The 15858-nt window shown below is 46.6% G+C and overlaps 1 protein-coding gene across 1 annotated transcript in view; it reads left to right on the plus strand.

Moving 5' to 3' along the window:
- Window positions 1-15858, plus strand: part of ulk4 (unc-51 like kinase 4) — a 69327-nt gene that overhangs the window by 43329 nt on the left and 10140 nt on the right. The window contains exons 21-23 of the mRNA XM_064945005.1: window positions 2037-2164; window positions 7988-8121; window positions 12647-12768. Coding sequence (XP_064801077.1) covers window positions 2037-2164; window positions 7988-8121; window positions 12647-12768 — 384 coding nt within the window. The remainder of the gene's footprint in view (window positions 1-2036; window positions 2165-7987; window positions 8122-12646; window positions 12769-15858) is intronic.

Consider the following 15858-nt stretch of genomic DNA (forward strand, 5'->3'; position numbering starts at 1 on the left):
AGCTAAGACTCAGTGTCAGGTCAACACTATAGCTGGCTCTACTGGTCAGCTAAGACTCAGTGTCAGGTCAACACTATAGCTGGCTCTACTGGTCAGCTAAGACTCAGTGTCAGGTCAACAGTATAGCTGGCTCTACTGGTCAGCTAAGACTCAGTGTCAGGTCAACACTATAGCTGGCTCTACTGGTCAGCTAAGACTCAGTGTCAGGTCAACAGTATAGCTGGCTCTACTGGTCAGCTAAGACTCAGTGTCAGGTCAACAGTATAGCTGGCTCTACTGGTCAGCTAAGACTCAGTGTCAGGTCAACACTATAGCTGGCTCTACTGGTCAGCTAAGACTCAGTGTCAGGTCAACACTATAGCTGGCTCTACTGGTCAGCTAAGACTCAGTGTCAGGTCAACACTATAGCTGGCTCTACTGGTCAGCTAAGACTCAGTGTCAGGTCAACACTATAGCTGGCTCTACTGGTCAGCTAAGACTCAGTGTCAGGTCAACACTATAGCTGGCTCTACTGGTCAGCTAAGACTCAGTGTCAGGTCAACATTATAGCTGGCTCTACTGGTCAGCTAAGACTCAGTGTCAGGTCAACAGTATAGCTGGCTCTACTGGTCAGCTAAGACTCAGTGTCAGGTCAACAGTATAGCTGGCTCTACTGGTCAGCTAAGACTCAGTGTCAGGTCAACACTATAGCTGGCTCTACTGGTCAGCTAAGACTCAGTGTCAGGTCAACACTATAGCTGGCTCTACTGGTCAGCTAAGACTCAGTGTCAGGTCAACACTATAGCTGGCTCTACTGGTCAGCTAAGACTCAGTGTCAGGTCAACACTATAGCTGGCTCTACTGGTCAGCTAAGACTCAGTGTCAGGTCAACACTATAGCTGGCTCTACTGGTCAGCTAAGACTCAGTGTCAGGTCAACATTATAGCTGGCTCTACTGGTCAGCTAAGACTCAGTGTCAGGTCAACATTATAGCTGGCTCTACTGGTCAGCTAAGACTCAGTGTCAGGTCAACACTATAGCTGGCTCTACTGGTCAGCTAAGACTCAGTGTCAGGTCAACACTATAGCTGGCTCTACTGGTCAGCTAAGACTCAGTGTAGCTCAGTATCAGGTCAACACTATATCTGACTCTACTGGTCAGCTAAGACTCAGTGTCAGGTCAACACTATAGCTGGCTCTACTGGTCAGCTAAGACTCAGTGTCAGGTCAACATTATAGCTGGCTCTACTGGTCAGCTAAGACTCAGTGTAGCTCAGTATCAGGTCAACACTATATCTGACTCTACTGGTCAGCTAAGACTCAGTGTCAGGTCAACATTATAGCTGGCTCTACTGGTCAGCTAAGACTCAGTGTAGCTCAGTATCAGGTCAACAGTATAGCTGGCTCTACTGGTCAGCTAAGACTCAGTGTCAGGTCAACACTATAGCTGGCTCTACTGGTCAGCTAAGACTCAGTGTCAGGTCAACACTATAGCTGGCTCTACTGGTCAGCTAAGACTCAGTGTCAGGTCAACACTATCTGGCTCTACTGGTCAGCTAAGACTCAGTGTCAGGTCAACACTATAGCTGGCTCTACTGGTCAGCTAAGACTCAGTGTCAGGTCAACACTATAGCTGGCTCTACTGGTCAGCTAAGACTCAGTGTCAGGTCAACACTATAGCTGGCTCTACTGGTCAGCTAAGACTCAGTGTAGCTCACTGTCAGGTCAACACTATAGCTGGCTCTACTGGTCAGCTAAGACTCAGTGTAGCTCACTGTCAGGTCAACACTATAGCTGGCTCTACTGGTCAGCTACGGCTTAGTTAACCCCACTTGACTCCATTACAGTTGAGCACATCTTAAAGGGATAGTTCTGACTTACCCTTGTGTGTTGTTTCATCCAAATCTTTTTAAATGTGGCTGTTTTTTTATGGAAATTCCAGAATCTCCTGTCTAGCATTTTTTGTTATTGTAGGTAGCAATGATAATCAAATGGATTGTATCCTAATGCCAAAACAGTGAACTCTCCCTTTAATGGAGTGGCTGTCTGTCATTACAGGACTTTGTGGTGAAGATAATGCGTTCACTGGAGAGCCCGTCCTCTGTCATCAGAGCCAAGGCCTTCCTGGTTCTCCTTCAGGTCCTCTGCAGCAACAGGGACATGCTGCTACTCTGCTGCAACTCTAGGTATGGACAGGTCTACTACACATTCTCTCCTCTCTCTCTCTCTCTCTCTCTCTCTCTCTCTCTCTCTCTCTCACGTGCGCGCGCTAGCACACACACTCACATACACACATACACGCGCGTGCGTGCGCGCTAGCACACACACACACGCAGGCGCACTAGCACACACACCTACACGAAGGAGATGGCTGTTGTTTTATGATCCCGTAACCTATTGTGTATGTTTTTTCACGTTATTTGTATGTATTTTGTACATAATGTTTCTGCCACCGTGTCTTCTGACCAAAAAGATCTTGTAGATATCATGACAGTGATTCCTCCCCCCGTGCTGGAGGAATACCTTTTGTTCAACGAGTCGGACGGGAAAGATTGACTTCAGACGCCCGACAAGGCCCTCATCCCCGTCATTCGCAGGAGTAAGAAAATGCAGTATCGTGGACGAAGATCCGGATGCCTTTTTAGGATCCGATGCCGAGAGGGTAGTCTACCTTTACCATTGGTCCTATTAGCCAATGTACAATCAAGCGATAATAAAATAGACAAACTACGATCATGTATATCCTACCAACGCGACATTAAAAACTGTAATATCTTATGTTTCACGAGTCAATGCTGAACGACGACATGAATAACATACAGCTGGCGGGTTTTAAGCTTTTTCTGCAGGATAGAACAGCGGCTTCTGGTAAGACAAGGGGTAGCGGGCTATCTATATTTATAAACAGCAGTTGGTGCGCAAAATCTAAGGAAGTCTCAAGGTTTTGCTCGTCTGTGGTAGAGTATCTCATGATAAGCTGTAGACCACACTATTTACAAAGAGAGTTTTTATCTGTATTTTTCATAGCTGTCTACATACCACCACAAATTGATGCTGGCACTAAGACCACACTCAATGCGCTGTATACGGCCATAAGTAAGCAGGAAAACACTCACCCAGAGGCGGCGCTCCTAGTGGCCGGGGACTTTAATTCAGGAAAATTCAAATCCCTTTTACCTCATTTCTACCAGCATGTTAAATGTGCAACCAGAGGGGAAAAAACGTTAGACCACCGTTACTCCACCCACAGAGACGCATACAAAGCTCTCCCTCGCCCTCCATTTGGCAAATCTGACCATAATTCTATCCTCCTGATTCCTGCTTACAAATCAAAACTAAAGCAGGAAGCACCAGTGACTCGGTCAATAAGAAAGTGGTCAGATGAAGCAGATGCTAAGCTACTGGACTGTTTTGCTATCACAGACTGGAACATGTTCTGGGATTCTTCCGATGGCATTGAGGAGTACACCACATCAGTCACTGGCTTTATCAATAAGTGCATGGATGATATCGTCCCCACAGTGACCGTACGTACATAGATGTTCCTTTTGTCCAGGTGTGAAAAGGCAGTATGGAGTGCAACAGAGATTGCATCTTCTGGATCTTTTGGGGCGGTATGCAAATTGTGTGGGTTGGCAAACCATTAAGTTTTCCGATGACACAACAGTGGTAGCCCTGATCACTAACAACAATGAGACAGCCTATAGGGAGGAGGTCAGAGACCTGGCCGTGTGGTTCCAGGACAACAACCTCTGCCTCAACATGATCAAGACAAAGGAGATGATTGTGGACTACAGGAAAAGGAGGACCGAGCATGTCCCCATTCTCATCGACGGGGCTGTAGTGGAGCAGTTTGAGAGTTTCAAGTTCCTTGGTGTCCACATCACCAATAAACTAACATGTTCCAAGCACACCAAGACTGACATTAAGAGAGCACAACAAAACCTATTCCCCCTCAGGAGACTGAAAGGATTTGGCATGGGTCCTCAGAACTTCAAAAGGTTCGACAGCTGCACCATCGAGAGCATCCTGACTGGTTGCATCACTGCCTGGTATGGCAACTGCACGGCTTCCGACCGCATGGCACAACAGAGGGTAGTGTGAACGGCCCAGTACATCACTGTGGTCAAGCTTCCTGCCATCCAGGACCTCTATATCAGGCGGTGTCAGAGGAAGGCCCTAAAAATTGTCAACGACTCCAGCCACCCTAGTCATAGACTGTTCTCTCTGCTACCGCACGGCAAGCGGTGCCGGGAGTGCCAAGTCTAGGTCCAAGAGGCTTCTAAACAGCTTCAACCCCAAGCCATAAGACTCCACACACACACACACCCACACACACACACACACACACACACATAATGAAATGTATCCAACACCACTATTTTGGTTTGTAGAGGAAGACTGGAATTAAATAGATGCCGTAAGTCCTCAGCCTAGAACCAATATCAAAGAGCAACGTTGTGTAAAAACAGTTAAATGAGGTCTATCAAATGGTTCAGCAACTGGAGAAATGGTTTCCTCTAATACATTTCACTGGTTGCTCAAGCAAACGATCATTCTAAACCAATTTATGTCGGGAGAACTTCTTTTAGGCCTCAGGATTTGAGATAGAAGTCCTTTGATTGGGGAAAAGGGGTGGAATCCTGAATCAAACTCACGAGGGAAGAAGAGATGGTTTTTTGATAAGGGTTGAATGTTGTCTGTCATTCGCGAGCTGCTATAATTATGAAGAGGAAGTAGGACAGCTCTGGGTCCATTTGGATCTAGCTGATAGTAGGTTATACCAGGTTGTATTTTAGACAGTCAGTCACTTGTTCTTACTTTACATAATTGGTGCAGAGTTATTGATTAGTGCCTTGCTAAAATACTAAATTGTGACATATTTAAATGCAAAGTTTCATAACAAATGTAGTTGTGAAAGTTTCTGGACTAACTTTTGTAAAAAAAAAAAAAAAAGTGTATCTTGATAGCATGTGAACTCTACATCATATTTAGAAATGGAAATGAATTGGCCTAGTTGCAGTTTAAACAGTCTAGACTCTGCTAGCCAGCCCTGTCTGTGGACGTACATCTCTCTCTCTCTCTCTCTCTCTCTCTCTCATCCCTCCCTCTCTCTCTCTCTCTCTCTCTCTCTCTCTCTCTCTCTTTTCCTCTCATCCCTCCCCCTCTCTCTCTCTCTCTTTTCCTCTCATCCCTCCCCCTCTCTCTCTCTCTCTTTTCGTCTCATCCCTCCCTCTCTCTCTCCCTCTCATCCCTCTCTCTCTCCCTCTCATCCCTCCCTCTCTCTCTCTCCCTCTCATACCTCTCACCCCTCCCTCTCTCTCTCTCTCCCTCTCATCCCTCTCTCTCTCCTTCTCTCCCATCTCTCCCTCCCTCTGTCTCTCCCTCTTTCCCTCTCGTCTCTCTCCCTCTCCTTGCCAGCCATGTGATGCTGTTGTCTTCTATTTCTTCCCAGACTCTAACAAGTGTTCCCAGGGCGGTCCCTGTCAGCACTAACCCCCACTCTGTCTCCTAATGTGGGAACCGTCTGCAGCGTGCCGGCACTCACCCAAACACTTCTCTAATTAGCTCCACTGTGGCGCGCAGAGCGCACGGCCCACCACACACTCCTCATCGTCATGCCTTCTGATAAGTCAGCCTAGCGCCCGCGTCCCTGTTGTGGAAATGTCAAGTTTGTTGCTTTGTGTAAAGTGTTTTCAATGGTCGGAGAAGACATGGAGAGACACTTGTAGGCCAAGCCAGGCGCCGTACGGTGACAGCGTTGCAGGGTGAAATATGCTCTGAAGAAAAGTTGTCTACATGTCTTTTTATAGCTTGTCTTTTTATGTGGAGAAAGTGGTTGGAAGTTTAGTACAACTGGTACAAGGTCTGTTGGTATTGAGGTCTTTATTTGATCATGTATTTAACCAATGGATGACATGTTAATATCCACTACTGTTTCATTTGAATGATGTATTTAATGATGTAGCTTGTGACATGCATGGTAAATGTAAAACAGGTTGGGCAGCCTGACCTGTGGTGTGTTCCAGTGGCGGCTGCTGAGGGGAGGACGGCTCATAATAATGGCTGGAATGAAGCAAATGGAATGACATCTATGTGTTTGATTACCTTGTGCCCATCCTCCCCAATTAAGGGAGGGAGAGACATTTGATTTGCAGTCAAATGAACACTGGGGCCTGATTGTGTTTAGCTGAGTGGGAAAATGTTCTCATCAGCAGCAGAACAAATGAATGAACACTGCTGAAATGATATTCCCACTGGCCTCCCAGGACTATAACAGGAAGTGGGAAGCCCAAATGTCAGGCTGCCACGCCTATCAATCCCTGTCACTCGGGTACCAGCTCCGCTTTCGCCCCTGTTCCTCCTGGGATTCCAATTATAGAGCCATGCGTGTCGGCTGTCAGCACCTAACGTCCTGCCCATGACTAAATGTCATTCATAGTGAAAGTCACAGTTCTCTCTCTACTCTACTCTCTGTTTTCTTCTCTATTCTCTCTATACTCTCTCTATTCTCTCTATACTCTCTCTATTCTCTCTCTCTATTCTCTCTTACTCTCTCTCTATTCTCTCTACTCTACTCTCTGTTCTCTTCTCTATTCTCTCTATACTCTCTATTCTCTCTTCTCTCTCTCTATTCTCTCTTCTCTCTCTCTATTCTCTCTTCTCTGACCTGTCTCTCTGTCCAGTGGTGTACTGACCTGTAGACACCACATCTGTCTCTGTACAGTGGTGTACTGACCTGTAGACACCACATCTGTCTCTGTACAGTGGTGTACTGACCTGTAGACACCACATCTGTCTCTGTACAGTGGTGTACTGACCTGTAGACACCACAAGTGGCTCTGTCCAGTGGTGTACTGACCCGTAGACACTGTACAGTTGTGTACTGACCTGTAGACACCACATCTGTCTCTGTACAGTGGTGTACTGACCTGTAGACACCACATCTGTCTCTGTACAGTGGTGTACTAACCTGTAGACACCACATATGTCTCTGTACAGTGGTGTACTGACCTGTAGACACCACATATGTCTCTGTACAGTGGTGTACTGACCTGTAGACACCACATCTGTCTCTGTCCAGTGGTGTACTGACCTGTAGACATCACATTTGTCTCTCTGTCCAGTGGTGTACTGACCTGTAGACACCACATCTGTCTCTGTACAGTGGTGTACTGACCTGTAGACACCACATCTGTCTCTGTTCAGTGGTGTACTGACCTGTAGACACCACATCTGTCTCTGTACAGTGGTGTACTGACCTGTAGACACCACATCTGTCTCTGTCCAGTGGTGTACTGACCTGTAGACACCACATCTGTCTCTGTTCAGTGGTGTACTGACCTGTAGACACCACATCTGTCTCTCTGTACAGTGGTGCACTGACCTGTAGACATCACATCTGTCTCTCTGTACAGTGGTGTATTGACCTGTAGACACCACATCTGTCTCTGTCCAGTGGTGTACTGACCTGTAGACACCACATCTGTCTCTGTACAGTGGTGTACTGACCTGTAGACACCACATCTGTCTCTGTACAGTGGTGTACTGACCTGTAGACACCACATCTGTCTCTGTCCAGTGGTGTACTGACCTGTAGGCACCACATCTGTCTCTGTCCAGTGGTGTACTGACCTGTAGACACCACATCTGTCTCTGTCCAGTGGTGTACTGTATCCTACTCTGTTTGTTCATGGTTTTTAATGACAGTGTTTGACAGGTTATTATCCACTTGCCTGTGAGGGTTGTTCTTGTTTCAACTTGCAGGCTGTGTGTTTGAGTTCAAGAGTCTTGTTGCAGCTTGAGGGCTGTTTTGATGCTCCTCATTGATCTCTGAATCTATTAGCCTTTATTTTTAACCCTAATTGTTGTAATGAATATCATTTATTTGCTATAATACGTCTTACTAATTCTGGCTTGTATTGGCTTGTATTGATCCCGGCTCCGTCCGGCTCCGTCCGGCTCCAGGGGTAGTTTGGAGGCTGTAGGTGAATGATAATGTTTTGCAGACTGGTGATGTACATTGAAAGAGACATCAGGCAGGCCACGCCAGGGAAGGAGCTACAAAGCAGCAATGAATACCTGTCAAAATGCCTCGATCTGCTCATCCGTCACGTCGTGCTGCAGCTGCCAGCCATTCTGGGTAAATCAATCACAATAACACAAAAACCACAGCACTAAGAGGAGATGAGGAGAGGAGAGGGGAGGGAGAGGGGAGGGAGGGAGAGGAGAGGAGAGGAGGTGAAGTGGGGTTGAGGGGAACTTGCATCAATGGCTGGATGGAGCAAGCCAATTTGATTCTCCCTCTTTTTAATTACCTTTCTGATTGAATTTTAAATCACCCAGCCAGGTATTGACCTTTTCCTGGCGTTTAATTTGTAAATCAGTGCTGCTAACATGGCACGTCTCACATCAGGGCCGGAAGCCAGACCCAACCTGTTCAAACCAGTCCAGGCTCATTCTCCTCTAAGATCACTGGGAGGAGAGGAGAGGAGGAGAGGAGAGGAGAGGAGGAGAGGGTATGGGGACGGATTGGGAGATCACAGGGAGAGGAGGAGATGAGGAGAGGGGAAGGGGTGGGGTAGGGAGAGGAGACTGAAGGGGGGAGAGGTGATGAAAGGGGAGGGCAAGTGAGGGGTTGGGAGAGAGAGCCCTCTCTCTGTCCTCTGTAAATTACATGCTGTCTGTCTGTCACCCCTCTGTTCTCTGTTCTCTGTACTGTGTATGTGTCATCTGTACTGTCTCTGTACTGTGTATGTACTGTGTCATCTACAGAGTACAGAGGGGTGACAGACAGACATGTTGTCTGTCTGTCACCCCTCTGTACTCTGTAGATGACATGCTGTCTGTCTGGCTGTCACCCCTCTGTACTGTGTAGATGACATGCTGTCTGTCACCCCTCTATCCTCTGTACTGTGGAAATGACATGCTGTCTGTCACCCCTCTGTCCTCTGTACTGTGTAGATGACATGCTGTCTGTCTGTCACCCCTCTGTCCTCTACTGTGTAGATGACATGCTGTCTGTCTGTCACCCCTCTGTCATCTGTACTGTGTAGATGACATGCTGTCTGTCACCCCTCTGTCCTCTGTACTGTGTAGATGACATGCTGTCTGTCTGTCACCCCTCTGTCATCTGTACTGTGTAGATGACATGCTGTCTGTCACCCCTCTGTACTCTGTAGATGACATGCTGTCTGTCTGGCTGTCACCCCTCTGTACTGTGTAGATGACATGCTGTCTGTCACCCCTCTGTCCTCTGTACTGTGGAAATGACATGCTGTCTGTCACCCCTCTGTCCTCTGTACTGTGGAAATGACATGCTGTCTGTCACCCCTCTGTCCTCTGTACTGTGTAGATGACATGCTGTCTGTCTGTCACCCCTCTGTCATCTGTACTGTGTAGATGACATGCTGTCTGTCACCCCTCTGTCCTCTGTACTGTGTAGATGACATTCTGTCTGTCTGTCACCCCTCTGTCATCTGTACTATGTAGATGACATGCTGCCTGTCACCCCTCTGTACTGTGTAGATGACATGCTCTGTCTGTCACCTCTCTGTCCTCTGTACTGTGTAGATGACATGCTGTCTGTCTGTCACCCCTCTGTCCTCTACTGTGTAGATGACATGCTGTCTGTCACCTCTCTGTCCTCTGTACTGTGTAGATGACATGCTGTCTGTCTGTCACCCCTCTGTCATCTGTACTGTGTAGATGACATGCTGTCTGTCACCCCTCTGTCCTCTGTACTGTGTAGATGACATTCTGTCTGTCTGTCACCCCTCTGTCATCTGTACTATGTAGATGACATGCTGCCTGTCACCCCTCTGTACTGTGTAGATGACATGCTCTGTCTGTCACCCCTCTGTCCTCTGTACTGTGTAGATGACATGCTGTCTGTCTGTCACCCCTCTGTCCTCTACTGTGTAGATGACATGCTGTCTGTCACCTCTCTGTCCTCTGTACTGTGTAGATGACATGCTGTCTGTCACCCCTCTGTCCTCTGTACTGTGTAGATGACATGCTGTCTGTCTGTCACCTCTCTGTCCTCTGTACTGTGTAGATGACATGCTGTCTGTCTGTCACCCCTCTGTCCTCTACTGTGTAGATGACATGCTGTCTGTCACCTCTCTGTCCTCTGTACTGTGTAGATGACATGCTGTCTGTCACCCCTCTGTCCTCTGTACTGTGTAGATGACATGCTGTCTGTCTGTCACCTCTCTGTCCTCTGTACTGTGTAGATGACATGCTGTCTGTCTGTCACCTCTCTGTCCTCTGTACTGTGTAGATGACATGCTGTCTGTCTGTCACCCCTCTGTCCTCTACTGTGTAGATGACATGCTGTCTGTCACCTCTCTGTCCTCTGTACTGTGTAGATGACATGCTGTCTGTCACCCCTCTGTCCTCTGTACTGTGTAGATGACATGCTGTCTGTCTGTCACCTCTCTGTCCTCTGTACTGTGTAGATGACATGCTGTCTGTCTGTCACCTCTCTGTCCTCTGTACTGTGTAGATGACATGCTGTCTGTCTGTCACCCCTCTGTCCTCTACTGTGTAGATGACATGCTGTCTGTCACCCCTCTGTCCTCTGTACTGTGTAGATGACATGCTGTCTGTCACCCCTCTGTCCTCTGTACTGTGTAGATGACATGCTGTCTGTCTGTCACCCCTCTGTCCTCTGTACTGTGTAGATGACATGCTGTCTGTCACCCCTCTGTCCTCTGTACTGTGTAGATGACATGCTGTCTGTCACCCCTCTGTCCTCTGTACTGTGTAGATGACATGCTGTCTGTCACCCCTCTGTCCTCTGTACTGTGTAGATGACATGCTGTCTGTCACCCCTCTGTCCTCTGTACTGTGTAGATGACATGCTGTCTGTCACCCCTCTGTCCTCTGTACTGTGTAGATGACATGCTGTCTGTCTGTCACCCCTCTGTCCTCTGTACTGTGTAGATGACATGCTGTCTGTCACCCCTCTGTCCTCTGTACTGTGTAGATGACATGCTGTCTGTCTGTCTGTCACCCCTCTGTCCTCTACTGTGTAGATGACATGCTGTCTGTCACCTCTCTGTCCTCTGTACTGTGTAGATGACATGCTGTCTGTCACCCCTCTGTCCTCTGTACTGTGTAGATGACATGCTGTCTGTCTGTCACCTCTCTGTCCTCTGTACTGTGTAGATGACATGCTGTCTGTCTGTCACCCCTCTGTCCTCTGTACTGTGTAGATGACATGCTGTCTGTCACCCCTCTGTCCTCTGTACTGTGTAGATGACATGCTGTCTGTCACCCCTCTGTCCTCTGTACTGTGTAGATGACATGCTGTCTGTCACCCCTCTGTCCTCTGTACTGTGTAGATGACATGCTGTCTGTCACCCCTCTGTCCTCTGTACTGTGTAGATGACATGCTGTCTGTCACCCCTCTGTCCTCTGTACTGTGTAGATGACATGCTGTCTGTCTGTCACCCCTCTGTCCTCTGTACTGTGTAGATGACATGCTGTCTGTCACCCCTCTGTCCTCTACTGTGTAGATGACATGCTGTCTGTCACCTCTCTGTCCTCTGTACTGTGTAGATGACATGCTGTCTGTCACCCCTCTGTCCTCTGTACTGTGTAGATGACATGCTGTCTGTCTGTCACCTCTCTGTCCTCTGTACTGTGTAGATGACATGCTGTCTGTCTGTCACCCCTCTGTCCTCTGTACTGTGTAGATGACATGCTGTCTGTCTGTCACCCCTCTGTCCTCTACTGTGTAGATGACATGCTGTCTGTCACCTCTCTGTCCTCTGTACTGTGTAGATGACATGCTGTCTGTCACCCCTCTGTCCTCTGTACTGTGTAGATGACATGCTGTCTGTCTGTCACCCCTCTGTCCTCTACTGTGTAGATGACATGCTGTCTGTCACCCCTCTGTCCTCTGTACTGTGTAGATGACATGCTGTCTGTCTGTCACCTCTCTGTCCTCTGTACTGTGTAGATGACATGCTGTCTGTCACCTCTCTGTCCTCTGTACTGTGTAGATGACATGCTGTCTGTCACCTCTCTGTCCTCTGTACTGTGTAGATGACATGCTGTCTGTCACCCCTCTGTCCTCTGTACTGTGTAGATGACATGCTGTCTGTCACCCCTCTGTCCTCTGTACTGTGTAGATGACATGCTGTCTGTCTGTCACCTCTCTGTCCTCTGTACTGTGTAGATGACATGCTGTCTGTCACCTCTCTGTCCTCTGTACTGTGTAGATGACATGCTGTCTGTCACCTCTCTGTCCTCTGTACTGTGTAGATGACATGCTGTCTGTCACCCCTCTGTCCTCTGTACTGTGTAGATGACATGCTGTCTGTCACCTCTCTGTCCTCTGTACTGTGTAGATGACATGCTGTCTGTCACCCCTCTGTCCTCTGTACTGTGTAGATGACATGCTGTCTGTCACCCCTCTGTCCTCTGTACTGTGTAGATGACATGCTGTCTGTCACCCCTCTGTCCTCTGTACTGTGTAGATGACATGCTGTCTGTCTGTCACCTCTCTGTCCTCTGTACTGTGTAGATGACATGCTGTCTGTCTGTCACCTCTCTGTCCTCTGTACTGTGTAGATGACATGCTGTCTGTCACCTCTCTGTCCTCTGTACTGTGTAGATGACATGCTGTCTGTCACCTCTCTGTCCTCTGTACTGTGTAGATGACATGCTGTCTGCGCTGGGCAGTATAGTGGGCAGGAAGCATCCCTCCACTGTTCAGGCCAAGCAGCTGAAACAGAGTGTACCCATGATGACTGTGGTGCTCCACCTCCTCACCTCTCAGGTAACCATTCCTACTGTACTACAGTATGTCACAAACACTGTATTCTACCATATACCGCTATTGATGCACGGAGCGGTTTGGGTTTTTACTTAAGCAGTAATGTACCTCAGGGGTTTGTGGTATATGGCCAATATACCACAGCTAAGGAATGTCCTTCTACACGACGCATCGCGGAGTACAGCCTGGATACGGCCCTTAGCCGTGGTATATTGGCCATATACCACAAACCCCTGGGGTACTTTATTGCTGTTATCAACTGGTTACCAACGGAATTAGAGCAGTAAAAATACATGTTGTCATAGCTGTGGTATACGGTCTGATATACATGGTAGCCTAGTGGTTAGAGCGTTGGACTAGAAACCCAAAGGTTTCATGTTCAAATCCCCGAGCTGACAAGGTACAAATCTGTCATTCTGCCCCTGAACAAGGCAGTTAACCCACTGGCCGTCATTGTAAATAAGAATTTGTTCTGAACTGACTTGCCTAGTTAAATAAAGGTAAAACATTTTTTTTATATATATATATACCATGGCTGTCAGCCAATCGGCATTCAGGGCTCGAACCGCCAGGTTTATAATTTAACTTATGTAATGGTATTTGAATGTTTGGTTTGTTAAATGTGATACGCCGTGTGTACCATCCATTTTTATAGTTTACTTCGCTACTTGAGTCATCTCTCTCTCCATGCAGCTTTCCACACAGACCTAGCCCCGCCCCCTGTCACTTAAGGAGCGCATTTGTTTTTCCTCGACCAGGGGACACTTGTGTTCAGTCTGCATGGTCAATGCAGCACATGCAACAATGTTGATGACAATGACGCTGTTTTCACCTTGCTTCTTATTATAAATCCACTAGTGTTTTAATATTACACTATTATTTTGTGTTTCTTATATCTGCAAACAGCTAGTTTGTATTTTCTTAGCAAGTTGGGCCTAAATTGTGTTAGCATCTAATCCTAATCGCTCTTTAGCTGGTTAGCTAGTTAATAAATGTACTGAATCAGAGCAAACGTAATTAGCTATACTTCCTGATAATACCAGTGATGGTTTAGACCTAAGAGAAAACATTAAATGTAGCCAAAGATTATATTGTCCCTTAGGAAACACTTATCAACACTTTGGTTCCTACCCTGTCACAATAACTCCTCCATGGCACTTTCATTCATTGTCACGTCAAACAACACTGTATTATTATATTCTAGCTCTATAATTAGAATAATCATGATATTTCCATGACTCCAACTGTTCACCCAACTTTTTTGCTCTAACTTGCAAGCCAAATCACAACATTTGGTTCAAAATAAGGCCTAGATTGTTTGCCCATATTGTTCAGCCCTACAGTACGTGGCAGTGTGGACATGATCTCAATTGACTACAGGAAATGCATAAATTGATGAAAATGCTGAATAAAACAATTAGAATGGAGAATTGAAATCACAAAATAGCACTCCGTTCGCCCCCCCCCCTTCTGAACCAACACTTTCATCTCCAGATGAATGCACTAACTGTAAGTCACACTGGATAAGTGCTTCTGCTAATTGACTCAAATGTAAAAAAGTTCAAATAAAGCACATTTACAACTTCTATTATTCGAAACCATAAATTACATTCATACTGTCCAATTTTTTAAAATGACCATGATATTATATTTTAGTCATATCGCCCATCCCTACTGTGTGTGTGTGTGTACAGATCAAGTACGGTACATGCATGTGCGTGATTGTGAAATGAAATCACTTGTTTAATAAGATGGAACCTCAGTCAGTGAGAATGGATTCACAAGCTAATGGATCAGGATAGGTCAGGATCTCTGACACTATTGAATGACTCCCAATTGGCTGTTTGAACATCTTATAGCATCTCTCCATCTTAAAACATACAGCACACTGCCTAGAGGCTTCAACTGATGCTTATTGATACATTTCTGAAACCCTTCTGCTCATTTGTGTCCACTCCTACCACCTCGAGCCAATGAATCAGGGGTTTTAAGAGCTGTGAGTCTCTCTCCTCATCCAAACCAACAGAGATCTTAATCAACTTTATCACAGGCAGAATAGAGCAGGGAACTGTGCCAGAGACCACGGCTCATCTGAGCACTGCAGCAGCTAATTGGATTAGAATGCTGCAGTCGAACAGTCACACGCACACACACACATGCACACACACACACACACACACACACACACACACACACACACACACACACACACACACACACACACACACACACACACACACACACACACACACACACACATCAAGTACTGTGTGCAGTGAGCGTCAATAACCTTGATACGTAATTGAAGTTGCTTGGTTTTAACACACAGTATCTGAGCTCTTTGGAGTGGTGAAACTAATGTGGTTGCTTACCACTATGCTTGTGGTTCACTTGGATACCTGTCGGCTGGCCAACACTGAGAGGGTGTCAAATAAACCTGGTTAACAAGGAGAAGTTGAACTATTCACACCCCACCTACTCTACATCTGACGTCAAAGTGTGCTTTCTATGTTACTGTGGCAAAACAGATTTAGATGATCAAAATTGCAGCTGATGCACTATTTAAGTTTATATTTAGGCTAAACTGAATCATCTTTTCCAAAGCCATGATTACTAATACATAATATACCCGGAGATGGCACATAAACCACTAGAAAATGCATTAAAGGTTGTTATTTCCATCCCACTCTGCCTCACAGACAGATTATTGTCAGTTGCCAATAGACATGGTGGGGAAATTGGATTTAGTGATGACTGTCTCAATTGAGCAGAAATGATTAATATGACTAAATCTTAGCGAGAGAGATGCTTGTCAACAAGCAGCCTGCTGGATGAAACCATGCAGTGATTAAATATCGCTCCTCCATTTCCCCTGCCATTCTTCATGGAGACTAGACAACACCACCACAGCGTTGAGCCGTCTCATTAGAAAAGTAACAACTTGTCACTCTCATAGACCACCCCCACACACTGCCATTTCACAAGGAAAAGCATTTAGTAGTCTGTTAAATGGGGTTACTGTGCTATTTATCTGTGATGTGACAGATAGCTGTCCCTAATAGCGGTGGTCCTTGCCATGCGTGTGTAAGAACA

This window comes from Oncorhynchus masou, chromosome 29 (genome assembly GCF_036934945.1).
Source record: "Oncorhynchus masou masou isolate Uvic2021 chromosome 29, UVic_Omas_1.1, whole genome shotgun sequence".
NCBI lineage: Eukaryota > Metazoa > Chordata > Actinopteri > Salmoniformes > Salmonidae > Oncorhynchus > Oncorhynchus masou.